General features: G+C 41.8%; 1 protein-coding gene across 1 annotated transcript; it reads left to right on the forward strand.

Moving 5' to 3' along the window:
* The first annotated feature begins 768 nt into the window (after positions 1–768).
* tmtc2a (transmembrane O-mannosyltransferase targeting cadherins 2a) lies at positions 769–27,118 on the forward strand. Its single transcript, XM_061268357.1, has 12 exons — positions 769–1,184; positions 12,600–13,197; positions 20,188–21,016; positions 21,099–21,213; positions 21,980–22,065; positions 22,315–22,499; positions 22,580–22,658; positions 23,232–23,353; positions 23,921–24,002; positions 24,920–25,034; positions 25,105–25,168; positions 25,776–27,118. Exons 1-12 carry the CDS (start codon positions 1,102–1,104, stop codon positions 25,965–25,967), a joined length of 2,550 nt encoding a protein of 849 aa, XP_061124341.1. The 5' UTR covers positions 769–1,101; the 3' UTR covers positions 25,968–27,118.
* The last annotated feature ends 745 nt before the right edge of the window (positions 27,119–27,863 follow it).

Consider the following 27,863-nt stretch of genomic DNA (forward strand, 5'->3'; position numbering starts at 1 on the left):
GCTTGTTTATATGCAACTGTGGCAATGTTGTTCCTTACTCTTTCTAATCCATAATCAATTTTGCTGGCTGGAAAACAGTAGTGGGTACTTTCCCCCGTCCCGGCTGGTTCGAATGAGGGTACACTTGGAATCCCAAAGCATCAGTGAACAAAATACTCGGCTTAATGAGTTGTTCCGAACGCCAGGGTTACAAATGTGTCACCAACCTCCGCCTACGATGTTTTGCCTCCACTCCATCTGCTTTGCTCTTACTACTGGGTTCCTCTTCCAAGACCCCCGACAGTGTGACAGGCTTTGGTCCATCTGGTGGTCAAGCCAGTGCGTCCATACGCAATCTCGACCTGTAAGGGACAAAATGCATTGGTGGAAATTTGGGAATCAGCACAGACGTGCCAAAGTTCCTCCATTTTACCCCAAAATAACTTTCAGATGTTCTAGTAGGCTTTTTCTGACTATTTTTTCACACTTTATCTCAGAAGACTAACACTGCTTGTGATTTCTAACTGTGTAGCCTATGCTAGTGTTCGTGATCAATTTACTAAATCTTAAAATAAATCCTACACAATTGTAGTATGAGTTCTTTCATTAGTAATTAATGCAGTAAATTAAATGCTCTGTGCTTTTATAATAAAGACAATTCTGACATTTTATGCATTAATAACAGTTAGTACGTATAACTATTTCTTTCAAATCCGGCAGGAAACAATGATAAAAGCCCTCTTTGTGTGCGAATGATTGTACTCGGTGCAGCAGCCATTGCGCATGCGCAGCCTTCAAAACCACATGCGCCTGGCTCTCGCTCCCTTTCTGCTCTCGGGTGCACGCACGCTCATTGTGACCAGAGATGCGCATCACGGCCACACACGCGGATGCCGTCGCTCTCCATCGCCCCCTGACAACGCTCGCGAGCCGCTTGTGAGCGTCATGGCCCGCCGCGACACACTTTCGGTGCACCGGGAGAAGCCCTGCGCGGCGTGGGGAGCCGCGCTGCCGAGCGGGTGAACAACAACAGACTTATCCACCCGTCATCCACTTCTCGTTCTCCTTTTGGAAGCGATCCTCTCCCCCGGCCGCCTGCAAGCTCCGCTTCGGCTTGGAGAGATGATCACGGAGCTGTTATGCACCGCCGTGGCCGTGGGGGTGTACGTGAACACGCTGGACGCGGACTTCTGCTATGATGACAGGTAAGTGGGTCGCACTCCTCCTCCCCATCACCCTGGCTACCCTAGTTAGGTTACCATGGCTACGGCACTTGTTTTGCATGTGCTCTTGTCAATCAGTGCTGGCTTCAATTGGACTTTGGATTGGCATTGATACTTAAGTGAGGTTTTCGTTGTCAAAATAGTTACTTGAGTCTGGGCAGTGGTGAGCTCGTTTGTCTCGCATTTCAGAGGTTCAAATCACCGGCTTGCAGCATCCTCCCACATTCCAAGAAAATCCATGTTAGATTTATTGGAGATTCTACAAGTGTCACGCTCATCCAAAGTCACCTTGGCGGGTCTTCAACTCGAGGATAAGCCGTAAAGAAAATAGAGTAACTCAGTTGTTTTTTTTAGAAACACAATCCCTGCTACTGCTCAAGTCCTGATGTTATGGCTACACTCACATTTGCAATAAATCATCAAGTGATGACATGGAAGCAATGTGTTGGATTATTTATGTGAGAGCAATCAGTGAACAGGTGCTTTCTTTCTGTCTGTCTGGCAATAATCTGCAGGCACCTTTTAAAGGTCAGAATTCCAAGTCCAGGTTTTGAAGAACTTCAACCGGGATGGACTCTATAGCTCGTTTCTGACCCTGAACGTAATGAGAGTATTGATGTTTTGACATCCAGTGGAGAATAGTGGTTCACAGTGTGATTGACTGGCGACTAAAATCCATCTCAGAACGTCCTCCATTTTCTATTCCAGTCGTGTCCCAGAGCAGTTATCCGCCGTATCGGACTTTTACGGTGATGCTGCCCAGCGGTCGGCCATCCGTCATGCTTGTGCGTAGATGTGACCGTAACACGGCGGGCTCTTGTCAAGGAGCCTTTGGGTGACGGATTACCCCAAGTGGCGACCGGCGCGTCCGGGCCCACACTCCATCCTCGCCGTCAAAGTTCAGCATCCACCTACGCCGCACATCAATCAAAGTCTCGGTTGTAATTTACACGGGGGGGACAAACAAAAGGAGAGCTTTTGCTTCACGGAGATGAAGGTGGATGAATAGCAATGAGAAGCGTGACCCACCCTGGCTCTTCATCAAACGGCGTCCTCGCTCAGGGTCAAGAGTCGTGTGCTCGGGAACCCCCCCCCCCCCCCCCCCCGTCCCCCCGGGGAGGTCGGAAGAGTTATGAGCGGTTACCAACAAGAGCGGAGAACCACTAATCACTCTGCGCCGCTTGCCTGAGGAGACTCCTCAACGAATTTCCCTTTTCATCCGTTTGTCTTTGACAACCAGCCTCGTTGTGATCTTCCTAAAGCTTATCTGACCTTTCACCCCTCTCTAATCAAACCCTGGCTACTTCATGGAGTTCGGAGACGGTAAATCCAACTCGCAGGGATGTTCTGGTGGCTTTCTGCTTTTGCAATTAAGTCAAGTGTTTTTCCTGGGCACAGCTAATGCTAATACCAATGAAAAAAAAAAGAAAACGTTGCTTGTCAAACCATTACAGGTTTTATTACGGGAGATGGGAGACAAGTTAAGCCAGACTTGGGAAAATCATAGCGACTGTTCTTTACGTTTAATATAAATGTCACATTTTTTCTAGTGACTAAGGGATTTTCTTTTTTTTGATGGGGGAAATTATTTGAGGAAGGCTTTTATTTCTTTTTTTAAAGTGCTTAACGATTCTTTGACATTTCATTTTATTACCAAGCTCACAATTGATTGCTTGTGGCGGACATTATTTAATTTCTGTAGACAGCCCTTTAAAAAAAAAAAAAAAATGCAAACAGCTGCTGAAGGAGTTTAGTGGAAGGCATTTATTGGAGGGGAGGCAATTATTTTATGAAACTAAGTTAAAAGACCAAATAAGTTGCAGAAGCACCCTGGAACGCAAACAGACGGACAAAATATTACGACTATTACTCATCGAAAAAAAGACAGTCAGCTATTTGAGGGTGGCATTTATTTTTTATTCCAGCTTTACTGGAATAAATGGAAATGAGGGAAGCATTTATTCGTGAGGAAGCCTTTCATTTTTATTGTGGAATATGATGAAGCCAACGCTCAGGGCCAAATACTTCTCAAGATTTGTATCTAGTTAAACGATGCATCGTGATAGAGGGACTCAAGTAAAGAATTATTTGCGCATGATTCAAATTAAGATGAAGGCGACAGCATGGCGGAGCATCCTTAGTGGCTTCTAGCATAGCGAATGTTTTTCCTTGTGACCCCGACCCTGTTTTTAATCTTCATCAATAAGTGCATCAGTATGATAATGTCCCTCAAAAATGTCCTTGATCCCGGTTCAAAACCAAACCGCTTTGAGTTGAGACGCTAATGAATTGCCTCGACGTTACGCCACACATGAGTCACCCGAGGAAACGCCTTGAAATGAGGAAAATATTTACGAGAAGATCGTTAAACGACCACACGTAAATGACATTGTTATATGAAAAACGTGCTTCCTCTTTCTTTCTGGCATGAAGAGTAAAGCAAAAATCCCAAATCCACTGATCAGTCCAGATTCAAACATCCCAATTTGAAAATGGTAGCGGGCTATTATGTCATAAACACTCACGCTGCTTAACGACACACAAACAGTAATAACGACATGATTTGCCCAATGGCGCCACTAGCACGCGATGTAATTGCCGCAATCTGCTGAAGGGAAAAAAAAAAAAAGCCAAATTGCATTGCGGCTGTTTAAGTTACACTATGTGCTCGGAGTCTATAAATATTGGTGTAAGATGTAGGCCAAAGCGACATGTGAGCAAATGCTCGGGTGTGTGCGTGCAATATTATGCAGCTTGGGGGGGGGGGGGGGGTGACAACGTGTTGGCCTGCCAGGAAAAATGTTCCTTGGAAATGAATAACATTGTCTCAAGACATGCAGCTTTTAAAATGTGTCTATGAAAAGTCACCAAATGATTACATTTTAAGCAGAAACAGGCAAAATTGAATGAAATGAAAAGCCTCCCTCGCTATTGGCGATGTGTCACTGTGATGTCGTATCGCCGGGGAAGCTTGAACATGTGTTTTTATTCATCCACAATGCTATCGATGTCTTATTTCAGCAGCTTGCCCGTTTGGATTCAGGGGTGGATTCGTCCAAAAACAACAATCTTGTCAACTGAGTTCCTGTTTGTGGCATTAGATTTCCATTTTTTGTCAAAGCGCGCTTCTAAAAATGACCAACCGGGGCGTAATCTAAAACCCAGACACAATCGGTTTGGGTGTGCATGTGCGACACTCACATTTAGCTAGCACTCTCCATCTCTTTGTAACTGATAGGGGTCCGCTATCACCTTTCAGGGATTTTCAAATTTATTTCCCTGAGTTAGTATTGTTTTTTTTACAACCAAACCTGAGTGTGACTGAATCAAAACAAGGTCAGTTTATATTTTACATCATAGAACCCACATTTCTTTAGCCAAGCAACGCCTGGCAGGACCTTGACCTCCAATCTGAAACAAAACAAACTCTACACTTTCATTCTACTGACTCCCACGTCACTCACCAAGCCTTATACACTCAAAATCACAAATTTCAGAATTTCAGGATGGTGAACCCAGGTTGGTAATAATAAAAAACTGCACCTCACACCTCATTATTATGCTTAATAATGCATAATGTATGCTTATGCGATTTAATCGATTAATCGGTAGAAGACTAGCTAATAAAGTTTTTCTTAAAAATATATTTTAAAAAATTGCATCCCATGCTTGACACCACAAGACCCCAAAAAAACTAACCGAGATCTGTTTTACGTATTACTCAGATTTTTCCAATTAAGAACAGCCTTTCCCAACCACAAGCTACACTTTCCCTTCAACTCCCCGACAGCACTACGGTGAAGGTGCAGGCCTCATAAACATGGAGACTCTTGGCTGCTGACTCCGCTTCATGCACGGTTACTCCAACTAACTTATAAAATGCATCCGCAGCTTTGCGAAGCCGGGGCGGGTCGACTCGGCCGTCTGGGCTTGTGTGGAAATGATTTGGTGCTTCACACCTCATAAAAACCACAGAGAGATGGACCGAGAGACGACGTGAGGGACTGCGGGTCGAAGGGAGATCAGGTGACAGCACCGCCTCCGGCATCACCGTAGCGTGCTATCATAAAATGTTGTGTTATTACCCGCGGAGGATTACGGGCCACGGTTTCGGCCGAGGAATGTGAAGTGGGTGAATTTCTGCATGGATGGTCTCGCAATGGGATGCGGCTCTGGATATCAGGTGCGGCGCTTATTAGGTAAACATTGCAGTGGTGGTGGCCCAATTGAGAAGGCAACCGTGATAAATGAGACAAATCTACACTGGATGAAGGCAGCCAGTCTAAAAAAAAAAATCTCGGATGGAGATGATAGGCGAGGCGGTAGGCAAGGTTTATTCGTGCTTCCATGATGGACCGTGACAAAAAAGTAATTTGTTTTTACTAATGGATTTTTGCCACATCCACACCCCATTTTTATCTTTAGCCTTTCATATATTACTTTGAATCCATCGCACTCTCCTGAAGGTCACTGAATTATGTATGTTGAAGAAAAAAAAAATTGGTTTTGAGATAGGTGCCTTTGTCAATATTTCAGCAGCCACAATGTGAGTTATAGAATGCAATGAGGCATTCAACTTTCCGCTTTGGTGTGTTATCTAGAGCCGTCAAAATGAATCGCTTAATCGCCGAGTAATTGATTATCAAATTAATCGACAACTATTTTACTTAACGATTAACCGTTTAGAGACATTTTTTCTTAGAAAGCTTCAAATCCAGCTATTGTTCATTATATTTATATTTATTCATGAAAACAGATTATCTTTTGGTTTCACTCAAAACAAGATATTTGCAAACGTTTGCTGTTACTACGGAAAACAATAACCGCCCCAGTAACTGAATTTCAAAAAGTGCAAAGACGTGATGCTCGCTTGCTATTTCGTTTTTTGTCCCATTTTGTCCATGACATCATGTGTGCGTGTCCTTCTCAGGAGATTCTTTTTGGCGGAGGGCGAAAAGCTTATATAGCTCCCGCGAGATTTGCGGCGACCACACGGCAGCGACAGAAGGTGGCGGAGGAATATGATGTACTTTTATGACACCATATGTTCTTTGGTAATGAGGTTCGGAGCGTACCGGGGACTCTGTCGATACGCTAGCTTGGAAATAGCTAGCTAGGATTTGTTGTGCTTTGGTTAAAGGTCAAATAGGTGGGATTCACACTCTTACGAGGAAGCAACGGTCAGGCAAATGGCTTCCTTGTACCCACCATGTTGATCACAGTTCCCAGTTTGAAAAGATCTTAGATAATTAACACGAACCCTAACCCTTGCAGTGCCCCTTCTTTAGCTCCCGTTTCCCGCTTGCTAATGCTGGAATGTGACAAATGGTCACGGTGAAAGAAAGGAGGACCTACAGTGGATTGGATACAGTCCTGCACGGCTTGCTAGTTTGGCTCGGAAAAAGCACTAAAAGAAGATCCAGAACCCAACAGACAGGATTTTTTGGTATACCCACTCTCGACAGAACAACCTCCAGATTCTCTAATATCTTGTTTTTCAAAGTTAGCATCAGATCGGACCTCATTTTTTGGGAATCCCTGGACCTGAAAAGAATGACCATAAAATGGCAGACTTCCTGTGTGAACGTCGTGTCTGCCAAATTTCATGTTGGTAAATTAAATTGGCACCTCATACCTTGGCCCTAAATACTGTTTGGAACGAGATGGATCATTTAGATTAATCCGGAGAAGAAAATCGATTCCAGACACGTACGTTATCCTTGGTATTTAATTCCTTCATGTTTAATTCAGCCTGATTTCTAATACATGTTCGGCGCTACATTTTGCTTCGACTGAGCTAATGACTTTAACGCGGGAGTGTTGCTCTGTATTCAATCTCCACGGTACGACTAATTAAATGACTGCAAAAAGAAAATAACTGCTGTACCTCGAAGTCATAATTCATATCCCCAGAATGTGCACAGCTGCGGTTCGTGTGTTGTTTGGCCATGTTGCAGAGCAACGCTCGATCCAAATTTTAATCAAGCGGCACATTTATCACTGTGGAAGTAGGCGAGTGCGTGAGAGAGAGACCGACCACCTTAATTAGTCGTGCAAAGTCAGACGCTGTAATTAACCGTGCAGACTCTGAATGGACTGATTGGCTGATCATTTGTTTTTTCCTAAAAACACGCCGGAGGGTTTTTTATGCCGTCGTTCTATTGCTGGAATTGAAAGACCAGAAGTTGGTCTGCGTTTAAGAATTTATAGCAGATTGATTGGGTAAGATTTTCTTCGATGGGAAAGTTCCTGATAGAATGAATGAACTGTTTGACTAGTTCCTCAAGAATAATCGTGATTCAAAGACTTTTGGGACATGTTGCAAGTATTAAATCCCAAATCAGTACCCGCACCTGCTCGCCCCTGAGGGTGAGCCAAGCGTCGGTTTTATTCGCCATTGATTTCCCGTAGACCTTCCCCGCTTGAGTCTAAACATTCATCACTGACTTTTATTGACATCATCGCTCAGGAAAAGTTGTGTCGGGACCTTCCACTTCTTGAGCTTTGATTTTTTGCTGACGCGGCAGCGGTGGCTTTTTTGGCTTCAGCGACCGTTTAGCACAGACGATCGATTACTAGCGAGAATGCAATGAGACTTGAATCAATCCACTGAAAGATAAATGAGGGAATGGACCTCAGGATAATTGGGTTCATAATAGATCTAAGCGCATGCTCAACAATGGTCTAATCTAATCAGGAAGGTGGCCCATCGCCACTAGCAAAAATGCTAGCTGGGTGTTTTTTTGCCCACGTCCGTCTTTCCATATTCCGATGTGTGGGAAAAGAAATGTGGTGCCATTTCTGTCGCTGGCATTGTTCTGCCAGTGGTGCCACTTATGTCTGATGTTTGAACACACTCGTGGCACTCACTTCCTCAAAATGAATGAGTTGATAATAGAGGAGGAAATAGTCTATTTGTATTTTGCTATTTTTCTACCGGGCAACATTAGTCACTATGCTTATGAATCGCTAATGATCAGGATGAGTGAGGAACACAATTCACACCCCACCTTTAATCAGATTAGACCCCAGACCATGCTGTCACGATTGAATATTTTTAGAAACGATTATTCTTTTGATTATTCCATTGATTAATTGAATAATCGGCTAAACTTTTACTATGCATAAAAGTGTGTTGTAAAATCCTTTTCCACATTTACTGTTGTTTATATGGTACTATTTAGTGTACTTTAGTAGATTTAAAAGTAATTCTAAAAAGTAAACAACAGTTAAACAATATTACAAAGCAGGGAATAATTTTACCAAACTTTTTGAAACCGATTCAATTACTTATGCGATTATTATTTTTCAAGGTCTTGTTTTGATTCAATTCAAAACCTTTTTGTTTTCATAAATGGACAATTCTAAGGTAAAACTAAATCTCCAAATGACCAATTATTATAATACAGGACTGTCTCAGAAAATTAGAATATTGTGATAAAGTTCTTTATTTTCTGTAATGCAATTAATAAAACAAAAATGTCATACATTCTGGATTCATTACAAATCAACTGAAATATTGCAAGCCTTATAATTTTAATATTGCTGAGTATGGCTTACAGTTTAAGAAAACTCAAAAATCCTATCTCAAAAAAAATTAATATTTCCTCAGACCAAGTATGAAAACAAGATTTAAAAGAGCAAAACAAAATCAAACATTTGAAAATGTCCATTGATGCACTCAGTATTTGGTTGGGAATCCTTTTGCACGGATTACTGCATCAATGCGGCGCGGCATGGAGGAAATCAGCCTGTGGCATTGCTGAGGTGTTATGGATGCCCAGGATGCTTCAATAGCGGCCTTTAGCTCATTTGCATTGCGGGGTCTGGTGTCTTTCAGCTTCTTCTTCACAATACCCACAAATTCTCTAATGGGGTTCAGGTCAGGGGAATTGGCAGGCCAATCGAGAACAGTAATGCCATGGTCAGTACACCATTTACTGGTGGTTTTGGCACTGTGGGCAGGTGCCAGATCATGTTGGAAAATGAAATCATCATCTCCATAGAGCTTTTCAGCAGACGGAAGCATGTAGTGCTCTAAAATCTGCATTTACTCTGGACTTGATGAAACACAGTGGACCAACACCAGCAGCTGACATGGCTCCCCTAACCGTCGCTGACTGTGGGAACTTCAGACTGGATTTCAAGCAATTTGGATTTTGCTCCTCTCCAACCTTTCTCCAGACTCTGGCGCCTTGACTTCCAAATGAAATACAAAACTTGCTTTCGTTTGGACCACTCTGTATACTTTTTCATGATATTCTAATACTTTGAGATGGGATATTTGAGTTTACTTCAGCTGTATGCCATAATCAGCAATATTAAAATAATAAAAGGCTTGCAATATTTCAGTTGGGTTGTCAGGAATCCAGAATGTATGACATTTTTGTTTTTTTAATTGCATTACAGAAGATAAAGAACTTTATCACAATATTCTAATTTTCTGAGACAGTCCTGTAGTTGTCAATTAATTTGATAACTAATTACTTACTGATTAATTGATTAATTTGGACTAGTTTCTAAAATGTTTTAATTTACTTGAATTTTTCTGGGCCAAGAATTAACATTGACGATCACCTGATCATTACCTTTTGTCACAAAATGGGAAGACCACAAAAACCAGAAAACAACCGGCGATTGAAACTCTTGAAATTCAGGTCATTAATTTGGAATTATCACAATTCATTACAGCGACTGAACTTTGACATACCTTGAGCTCTGCTGCTACCTCGCTCTCTCACACAGAAACTTAGGAGGAAGCTTAAGCCAAATGAGGGAGTGTGTAGTACCTCGCCTACCGTCACGGACGGGATTCTGAAGATAAGATAAGAGCCAGGGGGAGGGAGGATGATGGATGATGGTGGCGGAAGAAAATTCATTGAAGGAAATTAAAAGGAATAGGAATAGCCCTCAGTAGAATCCTAAAACCCAAAAGCCTCCCGAAATAGAAGACGAAAGAATATTTGTGGCAAGCACAAAGGATTTTATCTCCCACTGGGGAGTCCAAATGATGCAGCATACACAACAAAAGTGTAATTGTAACATTACACGCTGGCTGTTTATGCTGCTGCCTGTTATTAAAGGCCGGCGGGCGCTCAAGCTGCAAACGGACCAGCTATTTAAATAAGCTTTTCTGTGTTTTAATTATTTTGGAGTTCTACATTATGAAACATTGAGGAAGGGAAAATAGTCAAAGAAGTCAGTAACAAAAACTAGCTACACACCCAGAAAAAAGAAAAAAGCTGTCCTGTACTTTCAGGATTGTGAATAGCCTGCCTGCTCTGCGTGGCCCAAATACGGTGGCGGAATACAAAGGAGCCCCCCCCATCTCCCCACCCTAGGTTGCCCGCCTTCTTCTGTCACTACGGGAGACCACTCCATGTTCTCAATGAAGTCGTCACGCTCACAAACACAAAAACAGACACCTGGTTGATTATTGTGGATTTCTTGAAGCGTCGTTTTTTTTCATCTATACATTCAAACGGTGACTGATGACTGGCTGTCACTGATTTAAATATTTATATGATTTACTACCACAACTGGAAAACAGGGGACCCTGCTTTCCGAATGAGGAACTGTAAAAAAAAAAAAATTATGTCATGGCCGCTAAACGTGAACTCCCCGACAACAGACACATGCTTTCTTTGTCAGAAAACAATGTTGGGAAACGGTGGAAATCTGTTCGACCGTAGCTCACGCGAAGACATCTTTACAGGCTCGTCAGCGAAACAATTAAATTTGGTCAACATTTAAAATAGTCTTTAATTCTCCTGGCAGCTCTCCCGCTCTATTTTTTAGGCTCCAAGCGCTAAAAACGTACAATCTCCAGACAAAGGAAGTCTTTGGCTGAACCCCCACCGCCCCCACAGCCTTTCTATGTTGTACGGCATGCATGCACAAAGACAGAAAGTGTGCTAATGATCGTCAACATGCCCCATGAGGAAGAACAGGGTGGGTGCCATGGAAGCCCTCTTTCATTGAAAATTTGTATTCTAAGAGTAGTCTACTTTAAATGCTTTCTTGATTTTGTTTTTATTATATAAAAAAATATTTTTGGTTTTATAATTATACATTTTATATAGTAATGTGAATTGATAGTTTCAAAGAGGAGGTTAGGATCTGTGAAGTAGGCCCTGGCGGAGGTCTGGTCTTTCTCTTTAGTGGCACTTGAGCGTAGTTAAATGTAAATAAAATAGTAATTTCAGAAGGGGCATTTTTTTTAATAATTGTTATTTCTTAATAATAGTTCTGTTTTATGAAATATTTTTCTGCTCATATTTTTTTTCTTTAATAATATTTTATATTTTTTGAAAAAATATATATAAAAAAAATTAAAATTAAAAAAATATAAAACAGATTTTTTTTTAAAATAAAACAAAAATAATTGTTAAGAGCAGAGCATTAGTACTGAAGCATATTGCAGTCAACATAAAAACCCAAATGTATATATATTCCAAAAACAGGGGGGGGGGGGCAAATCCCCCCCAAAATTTACTTCAAAAGTCGTTTTTTTCTCCAAGTGAATGCAATCTGCTTCCATCATTTCGAAATGAACAGACTCATTTTGTCCACCCACCTTCCGTTGTATGAATAATGTAATATTCAGAAAGCCTGAACAGCTTTGTCATCATTCACAAATCTCTATTGAAGGGACTTTCAAAGCATTCTTCCTCTTTTTCCCCTCATTTCACCGCTTCCTATTTCCTCTTTGTATGTATGCGCTACTTTCTCAGGAATAACGTCCGCTCAGCTACATCCTTTTCAATTCTTATTATTATGAGCTCCATAACTGAACAGAATTTTTTTTTCTGCTGATGCTTATTCTCTACCTCGCTGCCTGTGTTCCTGCTAATGAGGGGAATCAACGGCGGGGCTTGGGGGGGGCTGTACAAGCACCTGTAGAAATGTCAGACTACATCAAAGTCAGTGTTTGACTGGAATATTTCATTTTTGCCATGAACGTGAAGTGTGAATAGATTATAGTACCTCACCAACAATATGAAAGAGAAATTAATCAGACACAAATTAACCTTAGTTTCATTTATTTGAAGCTGTAAAATGATAAATGGTAAAACAAACTTTTATATTATTGAGGTACTATGCATATTATTCCAAACCCAGTAAAAAATTAAAAAAAAAAAAAAAAAGCCCTATTTATGTTGTAGTATAGGGCAAAATAAGACTTGGTGTGAATGCAATTAAGGTGTCTGCCACCTAGTAGCGATTAGTGATATTACAACTTAAAACTATTGTATTCGCAAACCTGCGGATTACCTCGTAATTTTTTTTTAAATATTTGTTTTCTAATTTGGGATTTCTAAGTATGTGACGGTGCAACGGTTGTGTGCGAGCGGCACAGACGAAACATGGAAGTAATATTTGCATCTTCTTTTCCAGCCGAGCCATCAAGACCAATCAGGATCTTCTCCCAGTGACCCCGTGGACCAACATCCTGTATGACGACTTCTGGGGTACCCTGCTCACCCACAGCGGCAGCCACAAGTCCTTCCGTCCTCTTTGCACCCTCACCTTCCGCCTCAACTATGCCCTGCACGGCCTGCGGCCTTTTGGCTACCATCTGGTCAACGTAGCGCTTCACGGGCTTGTAACGGCCGCCTTCACCGCCTTCAGTCGCCCGTTATTGGGCGGAGGACTTTGGAGTCTGCTAGCCGGCTTGCTCTTCGCCTCTCACCCGGTGCACACGGAGGCGGTTGCCGGCGTGGTCGGGAGGGCGGACGTCGGCGCAGCTTTGTTTTTCCTGTTGTCTCTTCTCTGCTATGCGAGACACTGCGGGCTGCGGGCGGCACGATGCTGCAGCGCAGGCGGCTCGGTGGCACGCTGCTGGATGTGGATGGTGGGCAGCTTGTGGTGTGCAGCGGCGAGCATGCTTTGGAAGGAGCAGGGGGTGACGGTGCTGGCGGTGTCGGCCGTCTACGACCTCTTCGTCTTCAATCGACTCACATTCCGCCAGGCGCTCCTGCTCCCGCTTGGAAAGGTAAAACCGTCCATCCTGCGTTCTGCCCCTTTGCCAGTTAATGGTTCTTAAAATTGCCTTGTGTCATGCGCCGTTTGCATTTCTTTAGCTAGCGTGATTAGAAAAATCGTCTGTCCGTGCGAGCCTCACTCGAGTGACACATGGAAACGAAGCTTTGCTCATTCATCGTGCGCGAAGCACCAAAACAGTCATTTTCCACTTCCATGGAAAACATGGCAGCCGGCTTCCAATCGAAACTCAGAGGCCCAAATGTAAGCATGATTAAGATTAACATCTTAAATGCATGAGTGCATTTCCGGGAAACACAGTTTTAGGCAAGCATCAGATGTGTAGACTAAATACCGCGTTTTTTTTTCTTCGGAATAACCTTGATACTATGATTACTGGTGTTTGATTGGAGAAAGTGCTCTCTTGCCAGCATGACGACACTTGTAGTGCTAAACAGATGTAAAAAAAATTCTCCTTGGCTTGGTGGGGCAAGGACAAACAAGCTTTTTGAGTGCTTGGGTGGAAGCATCTGAAAATTACTCTCTCTCCATTTACTAGGGCTGCTGCTATCAATTTTCTTTTTAGACTCGATTATTCTATTATTCCATCGATTAATTGAATAATCGGACAAAAGTTCATTTTGCATAAAAGTGTATTACCGTATTTTGCGCCCTATTAGGCGCACCGGGTTATAAGGCGCACCTTCAATGAACGGCCCATTTTAAAACTTTGTCCATATATAAGGCGCACCGGACTATAAGGCGCATAAAATAGAAGCTTTACTGCAACAAACTGAGGTTGACTAGGGTTGCGGTATGCACCCACTAGCCAATAACCAACGAGCCCTCTGTAAACAATCGCGTTTCTCAAACGATCTCCTATAAAATGATCGGAACTGACTAAAGTTCGATCTAACGCATTGGTAGTGCTTACCTATGTTTCCCTTCCATATCGATCCGTAGATTTACTCGAAACATTAACAGAGCAGCCTATTTTGACATGAAATAGCCTCGCGCGTATAGCAGCTATCGTTATAGCATTAGCCATCCGCAAAATCCCATGAGCCTCAGCTCGCAATCGCCCATCAGCCTCAGCAAAGTGTAAACAATCGCGTTTCTCAAACGATCTCCTATAAAATGATTGGAACTGACTAAAGTTCGATCTAACGCATTGGTACTACTTAGCTATGTTTTCCTTCCATACCGATCCGTAGATTTACTCGAAACATTAGCGGAGCGGCCTATTTTGAAATGAAATAGCCTCGCGGGTACAACAGCTGTTCGGTGACACCCCCTGACTACAGTTACCGTAATGTTGGGAAGCGATGCGACCTTGTAATATACTAGTCGTACTAAAACGTACTAAAACATTTTGGCAGAGCACTGTGTACAACCAATATGGATCAACATATTCATCAATTGATCCATATATAAGGCGCACCGGACTATAAGGCGCACTGTCGACTTTTGATAAAAATTTTGGTTTTTAGGTGCGCCTTATAGGGCGGAAAATACGGGACATAAACAACTTCCCCCATTTACTGTAGTTTATTTGGTAGTTTAGTGATAAAAATACAAAATAATCATTAAAAAATAACACACAAGAGGGATTAATGTTGTATATACCAAACTTTGGAACAGAGTTACTCGTGCGGTTATAAATAATAATTTTATTAAGCAGATATTTGCAAATGTCTTGTTTGGATTAAACACAAAAGATAATTTGTCTGTTTTCATGAATGATTACAAAAAATAATGAATAATTACTGTTGAGAAGCTGATGTTGGAGGATTTGGACAATTCTAAGGTAAAAAATGCCTCCAAACGATTACTCGATGATTAAAATAGTTGTCGATTAATTTGATTACTTGTCTTTTACTAATCAATGAATTTTGAGAGCTTCAGCAACTACCAGACCTTCATGTAAAACCTGTTCTGATTAATAACCTTCACCTTTTATCCAATATCTTGCAAGGTGGAAACAAATTAATAGCATTTGTTTTCCAAAGCGGATTAAAAATTAAGGTGAAAGCTCATGAGAAGCTAAGCCACAGCAGGGTGGAATTGTTGCATTGCACCAACGAGGAAAACAGTGGAATAACTTTGACAAATAAAACCTGGAAGCCTTCCACTTTTTCCTCCATTGTTCCGATCGCTTGCTTCCAGGGCGCTCTGGAAGATTTCATCACTCTCAGTGATTGTTAGAGGCTGTCGTCACAAATCATTCAGTGCGGGCACGTCATCGACTGGCAGGCAAGAGGGCGTGTGTGTGCGTGTTCCTGGTGCCAACTGCTGCCCCTCCTGCCACCACATCTGGCTCATTTATCACTCCGCTGGTACCCTCCAGTACGGGCCCAGTCGCGGTTATCTTGGCAGGGAGGCTTGTGACTCGACGGGCTCGGCCACGGGGGCAATTGTTTCTTCGATAATGAGCCAGACGTCTCAAAAAGAGACGCTTGGGAACACAAAGAGATGAAGGATGTAGGAGAGGGAAACTATGCTCTCATTTCCCTCGCTTTATCTGTTCCCGGTCTTGGGAATGGACCACTTTTGTTTTACTTGAAGGAAAGTCTTTAGCTTTAAGGCTAAAACAGTAGCGGTGTGTTTTTTGTTACATCGATTGTAAAGATCTCGGACGGCTGCTTTACTGCAGAGAGAAGGAAATGCAAATCCGTCGACAGATGTGCTCCAGCCGGCGTTCCATCCCTCATTCCATTTACTCCCTAATCAGACTGAGATGAGATTTCAAATGGGGAACGGTAGAATTTGCAGAGAGTGGGAGAGGGAGACAAAGGAGGGTGTGGTGTCAGCACCGCAGTCTATAGAGAAGGAATCTGAATTTGATTCCTGTGTAATATTTTGCTACATATCTTTAAAAGACATGTTGTTCGTCAATCAAAGAAATTAAGACGTTTATACTTTAAATTAGAGCTGTCAAAAATGATCAATTAATCGCCAAGTAATCAACTGGTAATCGTTCACAGCAATTTTTCTTCCTTAGACTGGCCCGAATCGTCTAATGTCAGCTTCTCAATGGCAATTATTCGTTCATTTTTGCAATCGGAAACAATAAAGACAAAGACGGTCCTTTGTGTTTAATGAAAGCAATAATCGTAACAGTTCCAGAATTGGTTTCAGAAAGTATAGTGAGTACGTTTATCCCTCTTGTGCAATAGTTACCGTTTTTTCCATGTATAATGCGCCCCCATGTATAATACGCACCCTAAAAATGGCATGTTGATGCTGGAAAAAAGCCTGTACCCATGTATAATACGCACCCAAATTTTGACTCCTACTTAAGTCCGTAAACGTAAAATTATTTCAGAAAAGAGATCATCTTTGGGAACAACCGGATGTTATTCTGCCGGTCAGTATCACTGCGCATGCGCTAGCAAACTCAATAGCGAAGAAATGTTTCGGATTTGTGTAGGGTACATTGTGACAGCAAACGAGCAGGTGATCGAGCAAGCGTCTGATACGAGAGCATTGGGTTCGTGTGGAGCGTGTTTGAAGTGAACAGCAGAGAAGAACGCGCATCTGTAATGGCGACCTCCGTATGATATCCGGATAAAAACAAACAAAAAAAACAACAACATTTTTTGTACCCATGTATAATGCGCACCCCAGATTTTAGGACAATAAATCAGTTAAATTTTGCGCATTATACATGGGAAAAAACGGTAATTGTTATTTATGTTTTTTCTTTAATAAAGAATACAAAATAAACAGTAAATGGGTAAAATGGTTTTGTAATACATTTTTACGCAAAATAAAATTTGATCCGATTATTCGATTAATTAGTAGAATAATCGATAGAATAAACCATTCTAAAAATAGTGACAGTCCTAACTTCAAACCTTGTGCTTCTTAATTTTAGTTCCTGTATTAATCTTCGAAAAAAATATAGAAAAACAAATCCATGTGAATTCAATCAGATGTACAGCCTCAAGGGCCAATACTCTTGAACTCCTCAACTAGCGCCACTGATCAGCTGTCCTTGTCGACGCTCGCTTGAGACTTCATTATTTGGATTACTTTGTCGATATTTTGGCGTAACAAAGTATTCTTGATTTTTATGGCTACTCGATCCCAATGCCACACATGATCACTCAGTCAGTTGGAAGGAGTCACCAGCACTTTTTAAATTGGATGCGACTTTAATCAAAAAAGTCTGTCTGACTTTTTTTTGCGCTCGGCACGAAGTCAGCCACGTTCCCCTGCTGCCGCTCTGGTCGCGTTTGATACTCTCAGCACACGGCTGCATTGACACATGGACACATAGGATGAAAAAGGCAATGGGGGACAATTAGGGAAGGGTTAACGAAAGAGTAAAAAAATAGACGTGTTTGAGTTTTGACGCCTATGAACTCCATTGATAACATGACATTTTTAAGGCCAACATGGGATATAAGAAACAGCTCTCGGGTCTTAAAGTGTTCCAAATAAAACCCAAAGTGAATCAAGATAATTCCAAACACTTGTTTCCTTGTCTGACGTAAAGGATGATCATTATCTGCATCATTTATTGTGGTTAACCACCTCCGGGGACCACTCGCAGCCAAATTGTGGGTTTATTTTAGTAGCAGTCGATTTTAACAGCGGTGGTGTTTTGTGGCACTATGGCGTCATTGATGCCCCTAATTAATTGTCAGTGTGGCTTTGAAATGAAATGTGAAGAAACCTTTTAAAAATATACAGTACCCTCAAGGAGATTAAACTGAGCCTTGTAATACACATTTCAGATGGATCGAGGGCAATTTTGTTTTGTAATAATAGCGCAGAGTACTGTAATTTTTGGACTATAAGTTGCGTTTTTTTTTCATAGTTTGGGTGGGTGGGGGTACGGGGCGACTTATACTCAGGAGCGACTTATCTACATATATATGTTTTTTTTTTTCACTTTTTTGGGCATTTTATGGCTGGTGCGATTTATACTCCGGTGCGATTTATAGTCCGAAAATTACGGTAGTCAAAATTAATCGATTCATCTACAACAAATTGATGATAAAATTAATCGCCTCATTATTTTAATGATCATGTAATTGTTTAGGGATATTTTTAACTAAGGATTGTCAAACTTCTGATTTTAGGCTTTCCAAAGTTAGAATTCTGATTTTTCTTGTCTTGCATTAAAATAAAATGATTTATCTTTTGTTTGCTCCAAAAAAAAAAAAAAAAAAAAACTTTTACTTTGTAAACAATGACATTCTCTGTTTAGATGGGGGTTTTCTTAATCGAAAATGGATGGATAGATTAAATGATGCCAAATAATTAATGTTTAATAAAATGAACCGTAATCACGGAAAAAAAATTATTAATACATTTTAATGCAAAGAAAAATTACCTGATTAAATTGATTAATCGATAAACATATTCAATGGTGACAGCCCTAGCATAGCGTACCTAATATTTGGGAAAAACACCTGACGCAGGTGTTGTTTTTCAGGCCTGGGTATGTTTTATGGATTATTCTTATTATTATGCGCAGTTTTGCTATTCTGAACCATCAAGAATCCTAAAAACCATTAATTAGAAGGAAATTTTGCAATCTGGGAGAGAAACACACTGCTTGAATAAAAATCTTGCACCTGCGGGCTGCTCGTTTGATTCACTGGAAGCACTTAAAAAACTGATTAGCGTGAAGATTCACGGTCACGCTTGAAAGCGGGTCATGCATCGAGGCGGCAATTAAGGACCAATTTGGGGGGGGGGGGGGACTTGCAAAAGCATTTAAGGCGAAAATAAAGCTCATTTGCTTCCATTCCGCCAACGCTGGAAGGACTTTCATGTCCCCCGTTCATGTAGCACCTGTCAAAGTACTCGAAAACCTCCATCAACGGGCTCTTTTAAGAGCGAGTGTCCCGAGGGAGCTGTGGGGGGTTGCCTGCCCCTGTTGACCCTCTCGTGTTTTTTCCACTTCTCATCTGGTGAAACGAACAGGAGCCTGGAGCCTGCGGATCCGTGCTAAACCTCTTACGATAATCCTAATGTACGGTTTTGTTATGGACAAGAAGTTTTCTATCATGGTCGCCTTTCAAAAGAACACACAAGGAGATGTTTAGACCATTCATGACATCGTTGAGGGCGTTCCCTTTTCATCATGGAAATTGTTGATGAGACACAGACCACCGCTGCGAATGTTCTGCCCCGCACATTAGAATGCTTTACGGTACGTTTGCGTGAACTCGTACGCTCTTGAGACGGGTTCAAATGTAGTTCAGGCCAAAGACGAACTGGGAGATAACAAATGGGCTCACAAAAGAGGCAGTGAACGGCGTTTCGGTGATCATTGCTCACGTTACGTCGCATTAAGTCCGTGAGGGGGAACTCTGCTTGACCTTCACCTCTAAAACATCCAACATGAGCATAGAGAGCAATCAAAAGATCAAAGTTTAAAAGTGTTGCGTGACAGTCGACCTCATTGCTGCAGAATTAAGGCTCTTATGAGATGTAAACAGTATGTGCATACCAACACAATGAGATTTAAGCTGATTAGCAGTCACACTCAAGGCAACCCTGACAGCCAACCGGGAAAGCCCTCTTAAATCAAGACTACCGTAATTTTCGGACTATAAGTCGCGTTTTTTTTCATCGTTTGGGTGGGGGGGGCGACTTATACTCAGGAGGGACTTACATACATATATATGTTTTTTTTTCACTTTTTTGGGCATTTTATGGATGGTGCGACTTATACTCCGGTGCGATTTATAGTCCGAAAATTACGGTACCAATATATCTGAAACAATAATAGACATTGATTATTTACTATGAACATGTCAAAATTAATTTGGAGGGAATAACTACTATTATCGTTACAAGGAGAAGATCTGGGATATATTTTCGGGAGGTTGAAACTTTTTAACTGAACTCCAAGACTCGAATATTTTCTAGAATCGATTATTCCACCGATTAATCGGATAAAACTGTATTTTGCATGGAAGAATATTACTAAATAATTTGCCCCATTACAGCTCTACTTAAGAGTTATTGTGTTTCGTTTCAGAAGAAGAACCTGAAACTTTTGCCGAGTCTCGCTGTTCTGGCTACCTGGGGCATCATTCTGCTGTCAGGCCGCATCTACTGGATGGGTAACAAGCCTCCCAACTTTTCAAACTCGGACAACCCGGCGGCCGACTCGCCGCATCTCCTGACCCGGACGCTGACCTTCCTCCACCTGCCCGCCGCCAATGCTTGGTTGCTACTTTGCCCCGACAAGCTGAGTTTCGACTGGTCCATGGACGCGGTGCCCTTAGTGAAGTCCTTAGCTGACTGGCGGAATCTTCATACGCTTGCCTTTTATGGAGGAGTCATTCTCCTGACTTGGTTTGGGTTTCACGGCCCTACCTCAAAAGGAAAAGATGAAGAAAGCAAAATAACAAATGGAAAATCGGTCACCAATGGGAATGGTTACCATGCACCCGACACGAACCACAACACAGATTCGGGGCCACCAACGATCACCGTGAACGGTTCAGCCGGACTCCACGACGACCCTCCTTGGATGTCCCTGCCCCCTACAGAAAACCTTGCGATACTCTCATTGGCCTTACTAGCACTACCTTTCATCCCTGCGTCCAATCTCTTCTTTTATGTCGGTTTTGTCATTGCCGAGAGGGTACTCTATATTCCCAGCATAGGCTTCTGCTTACTAGTAGCCACTGGCGCAAGAAGCTTGTACGTCAGACTAAGAAGAAGAAGCTACAGGGCCTTGCTGTTGAGTCTGTGTTTGGTGCTGGTGCTGCTAAACGGACTTAGAACAATTCAAAGGAATAGGGACTGGAGCAACGAGGAGAATCTGTACAAGTCAGGAATTAGTGTAAACCCTGCAAAAGGTAAGATGGGTGATTCTTATGAGCCTCCATTTGTTCTTTTAATACTTTATCCAGCCTGACACTGTGTCAATGTCTCCTGCAGCCTGGGGCAATTTAGGAAATGTTCTGAAAAGCCAAGGCAAGATGGCGGAGGCGGAGAAAGCATACAGAAATGCTTTGCACAACAGGGGGAACATGGCTGACATGCTGTATAACCTGTGAGTGTTTAAGACGTCGACCAATCTCCCACTCCTGACACCCTTGATGGGAGTTGCGCTAATCCGATCCGTCACATATCGGGGGAGGCAGAGAGCGAGGTGAACGCAAAGGAGTGACAGACGGGAAGCAAAATCAGACAAAGTAACTCCCACACCAGCAAAAGCAAAGTTGCCATATTACTTCCAAATTCCCAGATTAAAAAGTAGTAAATATTTCTAGAATAAATAATTCTATTAATTAATTGAGTAATCTTAAAAACATATTTTGCATCAAAATGGATCAGAAAAACGTTTTCCCTTTTGATTATTATGTATTGTTTATTGATAAAAATAACTAAAAAAAAACAAAGAATATCAAAAACGGGAATTAATGTTGTACTCTGTTATTGTTGTCCGAAGTAAAAGCCAATGTTTGCAAATATCTTGTATTGATTAAACACAAAATATAACCTGTTTGTTTCCATTAATGATGCCAAAAATTGTATGAAAAATTACTGTTGAGGCTAACTATTGAGGATTTTGACGATCCTAAGGTAAAAAATGGCTTCAAACGATTACTCGAATATTAAAGTGGCTGTCGAATAATTCAATAATTGATTACTCAATTCATTTTGACAACTGAACTATTATGTGTCTCAAAGTCGAAACTCAATTATTAAAGTAGTTTTCGATTAATTTAATAATCGATTACTCGATGCATTCTGACAACTCTATACCATTCTGTGTCTCAAAGTTGCATGCATTTTCCCTTCTTGATGTCGTCCAGGGGTTTGCTGCTGCAAGAAAACGAGAGATTTACAGAGGCGCTTCATTACTACAAACTGGCTATTGGGAGTCGGCCAACGCTAGCATGTAAGGAAAACCTTGTGTCGATAGAAAATAACTACAGTGATTGTTCGTTCATTTTGACATTCTGCAGTCTCACGAGTAATTAGAGCCAGACCCAAAAGGTCACACTTCATTTCAGAGGCGTGCCACATTTCGGAAATCAGGCCATTTCAGCTTAATCCCACAATCCGTAAAGAGCTAATTAAAAAGGATGGCTCAGACGTTGAATGAAAACATATAACAGGCTCGTCCTTTCTCATTTCTATGCTGCAGCCGCCTACCTAAACACAGGAATCATCCTGATGAACCAGGGCAGCCTGGAAGAGGCCAAACGGACTTTTGTGACATGCGCCAACATTCCAGACGAGAATCTGAAGGATCCCCACACCCACAAGAGCTCAGTCACCAGTTGCCTGTATAACCTGGGAAAACTTCTGCACGAGCAGGGCCAACAGGAGGTACAGCGGTTGTAAAATGCTTCATCTGTTCCATTTCCAAGGTGGATTTTATGTTGATTTTTTTTTTTTGCATTCTACAGGAGGCCCTTTCCATTTACAAGCAGGCAGTGCAGAGGATGCCCAGACACTTTGCACCGCACAGCCTTTTTAACATGATGGGTATGCCAATTTTTATTTTGTATCACACTGACAAACTAAGGGATCATAAATCCGGTGACACCTACTTTACAAAATGGCCCCATGATGGCATTCAAACAACGTCAAGCAGTGCTGACTTTGGCCGGAGATGTGTTGTTGAAACTTCTTGTTAAGATGATCCACATGAGAAGAGGCTTTAAAGTGAATTCAACAAATGTTGAAGCGTTGCCAAAGCAAACAGCGGAGCGCTGTAGCTTCTCAATGTGCATTTCTACTGAAGAGGATTGAAGATAATCCACGGAATAAATCACATCCAACGCCTTGTTATTGTAACACTAATGACATTAATGGGAGCTTAGAGTTGAGATGGTCCGCTTGAGCTCTCGTTTAGTCAGGTGGGGGGAGGCGTGTGCTGATGTCATGTTGATGTCATGTCACTGGAAAAGCCAACTGCATTCGTCTTCCTGATTCTTTCCCAGCATTCAAACACACTGTACATGATCTGTCCTTGACTAACTTGTTAGTTATTTTTTTCCATAGGCAACACCCGCAACTTTTTTCAATTAAACCCTGACCTTTGTTTCCTGTTACCAGGAGAGGCCTACATGAGGCTGAATAAACTGGAGGAGGCAGGTCACTGGTATAAGGAGTCCCTCAGGGTCAAGCCGGACCATATACCGGCTCATCTTACTTACGGAAAACTGCTGTCCATCATAGTATGTACACACACAGTTTTTTGTTTTAAATGAAACTGGCAAAACACTTTTCTGTGCATGTAAACATATTAAGAACTGGGTCACTTGCAACGCATAACACCATTGCCCACATTTTCCTTGCGATGTAGCAGCTGCAAAAAAAAAAAAATCTGTCCTTCCACCCGAAGGCAAAAAAAAAACTCTGACACTGATGTGACAACAGATGTGTTCACAGCTGAGTCCAGTTTGACTTGTGGGAGTTGCCCTCTATAAACCCTTGAGGGATATTTGACCTCTTTCCTTCCTTGAGTGAAGACATAGGGCCAAGAAATTAGCAGACTTTCTCAGCTCAGACGCATCAGCTAAAATATTAGAACTGCAGCGTTGGTGGATCGGCCTCCTTTGGGCCCTGGAACCGAGATCTGCCTGGACCCTGGACAATGGACCAGACTTTTGACACAATTACTAGGCTTCCTTTTTACATCACCCCATCAGATACCGTTTTGTTGTTATTGTCTTAAAGGAGTCAGTTACAGGTCAAAATGAAGTCTCGCTCATCAACTCACGTTTTCCTCAATTTTCTTAAAGGGACGAAATACAGAAGCAGAAAAGTACTACCTTAGAGCCATTGAGCTGGACCCCATGAAAGGAAACTGCTACATGCACTATGGTAAGACTCAAAAACTCTTACAGAACTTTAAAGTGCTGCTCGCATTGTTCTAGTCCGGGTTTTGCATTCATGGCTTTGAGTTTTTGGTCGATTACACGGGGATATTCGGACGCTTTCATGTGCCATTTAAGCGTTGTGGCGTCAACTTTGTATCCAGACCGCAACCAGCTGAGGTTCTAAACCTGGGTGGACTTGCGGCCTGTGTAACCTGATAACACTTGTAATTGCGGGGACTCTGAGAAATTGTTTCTCGGGGGTTGGGGTAGGAAGTGATACTTGTGGGGCAGATGATTGGTTGCTTGTGAAATTGGGGTTTGGTGTTCGGTACTTTGACAAACTCGAACTTAGTGGGGACTTATGCCGAGCAATTCGAAGCCGGTCCCGCTGTTTCCAGGAAGTAGAGCGGCCATTGTGTCCCACCGTATCGTTCTTCTTTCCTCTCCCTTGGCTTGCTTTGGCACCTGGTAAGGTGGAGCACTGCTGTCTTTGGACGGCGCCGCTTCCCCTTTGCGTTATCTTGCAGACTCTTGTAATACGTGATATTTATTTGGCGCCTTATCTCACATCTGGCTCCTTGAGTGTGTCCGGGGTTCATGGGGTGAGCTCTGAACGTGAGCCTGATATCTGTTGGCCATTTTAATAGGAAGATGCTCTGGACAAGCAAGTGCTTCCTACCATTGTTTGCAGAACAGACGGAACGTGCCTGAAGGAGCATCGAACCCATAACATTTCATCATCTAGAGACTCTGGGACAGGAAGTTGTGACTGCTAGGCCAGGTGGCCGGTCATGAAAAATCGCAAAATATCTCTGCCGTCTTCCTGTTCGTTTCCTGTGACGCTCGTCTTTTTCACCAGCTTCATTCATCTTCCATTGTTGTCATGTTTGCAATTATTGAATCTTCTCAATCTCTGTGTAGGTCAGTTCCTGCTGGAGCAGTCGCGACTCGTCGAGGCAGCTAAGATGGCGGAAAGGGCGGCTGAGCTGGAAGGCACGGAGTTCGACGTGGTTTTCAGCGCGGCTCACATGCTCAGGTTAGCTTTGGAAAAACAATCCAGCTAAGGCTGTTCTTAATGACGGGTTGACGCTTTGCCATCTTCTCAGGCAGGCCGGTCTAAATGAGGCGGCAGAGAAGCAGTACCAACGTGCAGCCGGTCTCCGACCAGACGTAAGTACTCGGTTTACAACACCAGAAAATGTGCCGTTATTCCATCACGTCACGGTGCAGCATGAATCAATCACTTCAAAAGAAAAATAAATCCATAGTCTTGTCTAGTAGAGGTAATTTAGAGATTGCATTGCAGCTTCCACGTAGCTTTTTTTTTTTTGGACATGAATTACCTCCCACTGGGAATCCTCCAGTTGTATAATACTGCATATTGTTAGCCTAATAGCATAATAATGTCAATGCTAGCGCAGAGTCAAACGTGAAAGTAGTTCTTTAAGGTTAACGCAAAATAGCGGCTGGATCAAATATGACATCATGGTGAAGACAGTCTGGCACGAAACAAAAAGCAGAGCAGCATTCCCAAGGTTGGCGCCGTGACAGCTTGATACATAAAAGTAAAAAGACTGGAGCTGTCTTCCTCTGCGGCTTTGATGCTGGACACATAAAACCGTTCTCACACATCCAGTCAAGGTCGCCACTGGTGCTGTCGCACGTGTAACTCGACACCAGTGGTTTTCAAAAAGCGGTCTGCGAGCCATAGCACTACCCGATCGTGACTCAAATTACTATCCTGCTAAATCACTTTATGACTGTCTGCTTTCTCCAGTACCCGGCGGCACTCATGAACCTGGGCGCCATCCTCCACCTGAACGGAAAGCTGACCGAGGCCGAGGCTAACTACCTACGGGCGCTGCGCCTCAAGCCCGACGACGCCATCACACGCTCAAACCTGCGCAAGCTTTGGAACATCATGGAGCGGCAGGGGCTCGCCACTAGGACGGAGCAACTTTGGACTTGAATAAGCAGGCCAAGGCAGATTTACGAGGTGCTGAAATGAACTTTGAGGCGACTTTTCTTATTCATTTGGAAAAAACACAATTCTTCAACTGAACTGAAAGATACGGAGGCCGTCATCTCTTAAGATTTGTGTAAAAGAAAAAAAAAAAACTCCAGCATGTGGTGCCAAAGCTTGTACGCCTCTTGTGGGTGGCAAATACGCCGGCCAAAAAACTCTTTTCACGTTTCTTGTGTGGTCATTTGTTAATTTATTAATATTGTTTTGTGGTAAAAGCCAATGAAATCATTGGTTGCTTACATTGTGTCGCACTGCTATGATGTCGCAAGACCCCCCCCCCCCCCCCCCCCCCACACACACACACACAAGAGCTGGACAAAAGTGAATTTACTAAGAACTATTAGGGCCACAGTGAAAAGGAAAAAATTAACTAGTGATGTTATGAGAATAAAGTTACATTTATTTGGGACAAAACAAAATCATAATCTTGCAAAAATAGTCAGATTTACTAAATATATATGTTTTTCTAGAAATTAAAACACCCTTTTTTCATCCTAATATTCAGACTTTCCTAGAAAAATTACATTAAAAAATATATACATTAATTTCATAATATTGCAGAAAAAGAACACTTTTTATCCAAAAAATAAGGCTTTATTCACATCATGTTACTACTTTTTCCCTCAAAATAAATATGACATTATTGTCACATTAACTATGTCACAAATAATTATTTTTCACTTGAAAAAAAATCTGAAAAAGTATATTAGTTAATATAATTTGTAACTTGAAATTATTTATGATTGCTGTTTTTTTTAAATTATCTAAAATTAATTACTTTATTCTCGCTGGGGTTTTTTTCTATTTGGTGTGGCCTTAATTTTCTTTTTAATATACATTTAGTATTTTTTAAATATTGAAATGACCTCATCCACTACCTTTTTTTTTTTTTTTAATGCAGAATTCACAACTACCAACATTATCATGCAGCAGGGTGACAGCCATTAAAAAATCCCACAATACAAAAAAAATATCACCAACCAAACATTACATTAGATGTGTTTCATGGTCGTGTAGTTTCAATTAGACAACGTCTTTTGTGTTTTGTAAGAAAAACTGAACTTTTTGTCCAGAATAAAAATGTTTGCCAATTACGTGCTGTGAATCGTGTTGTGATTGTTGTTGTACTTTAGGCGGCTTTAAGTAGCTTCAACCAGCTGTCGGCAAAACCCACAAATAAGAACTTCAAGGTTCTACTCACATGTGGCTTGCATTCCAAGCAGCAGCACCGGCAGCACCTGCCTGTTTTATTGTCCCATGCGAAACACACAACAAGGAAGGAAGCAAAGCAGATGAAAGATTTCCTCCCTGCTCCTCTCCATCACTCTGTGGACTAGCAAAAGAACATATGGTCAGGACCATTGATCTTTCTGTAAAGCACTTTTAAGGCTGATAAATCTTTATTTGTGGCTGTGAAGCGACAACGTGGATGCCACAGATTTTTTTTTTGGCTTGCCGTGCAGGAGATGACACATCATATCATATTAATTGAATCTTTGATGAGAATCTCAGGCATTTTGATGAACAAGAAATGATTAACAATTTGCCTGTGTGTGATTATTTATAGTACAACAAAATCGACAAGAATTGATTGGCTTTTTGTTCAGTTGTTTCTGAAGCAACAGCGACCTCTGTTGGACAAACGTAAAACAGTTGAAAGAACGAATCACGGGTAAAAAAATAAATATTAAAAAGTCTCACCTGTCAGTGTGTCATAGTGAAGGAAGGGCAGAAGGTTAATGTGTCATCATAAATAATATGATAATATTAATAATAATAATTATTTGTTATTACTCTTATTTATTGTTTGTGCCTTTTTGTTTATGATGTTTTTTACTT

Source organism: Syngnathus typhle, linkage group LG21, assembly GCF_033458585.1.
Source record: "Syngnathus typhle isolate RoL2023-S1 ecotype Sweden linkage group LG21, RoL_Styp_1.0, whole genome shotgun sequence".
Taxonomy (NCBI): domain Eukaryota; kingdom Metazoa; phylum Chordata; class Actinopteri; order Syngnathiformes; family Syngnathidae; genus Syngnathus; species Syngnathus typhle.

Bases quoted from the DNA above. Each gene is read 5' to 3' on its own strand.
- tmtc2a (XM_061268357.1), top strand. From the start codon at position 1,102: ATGATCACGGAGCTGTTATGCACCGCCGTGGCCGTGGGGGTGTACGTG. The intron at 22,659-23,231 runs GTATGCCAATTT...TCCTGTTACCAG, and splicing joins CAGCCTTTTTAACATGATGG to GAGAGGCCTACATGAGGCTG. The intron at 25,035-25,104 runs GTTAGCTTTGGA...CCATCTTCTCAG, and splicing joins AGCGCGGCTCACATGCTCAG to GCAGGCCGGTCTAAATGAGG.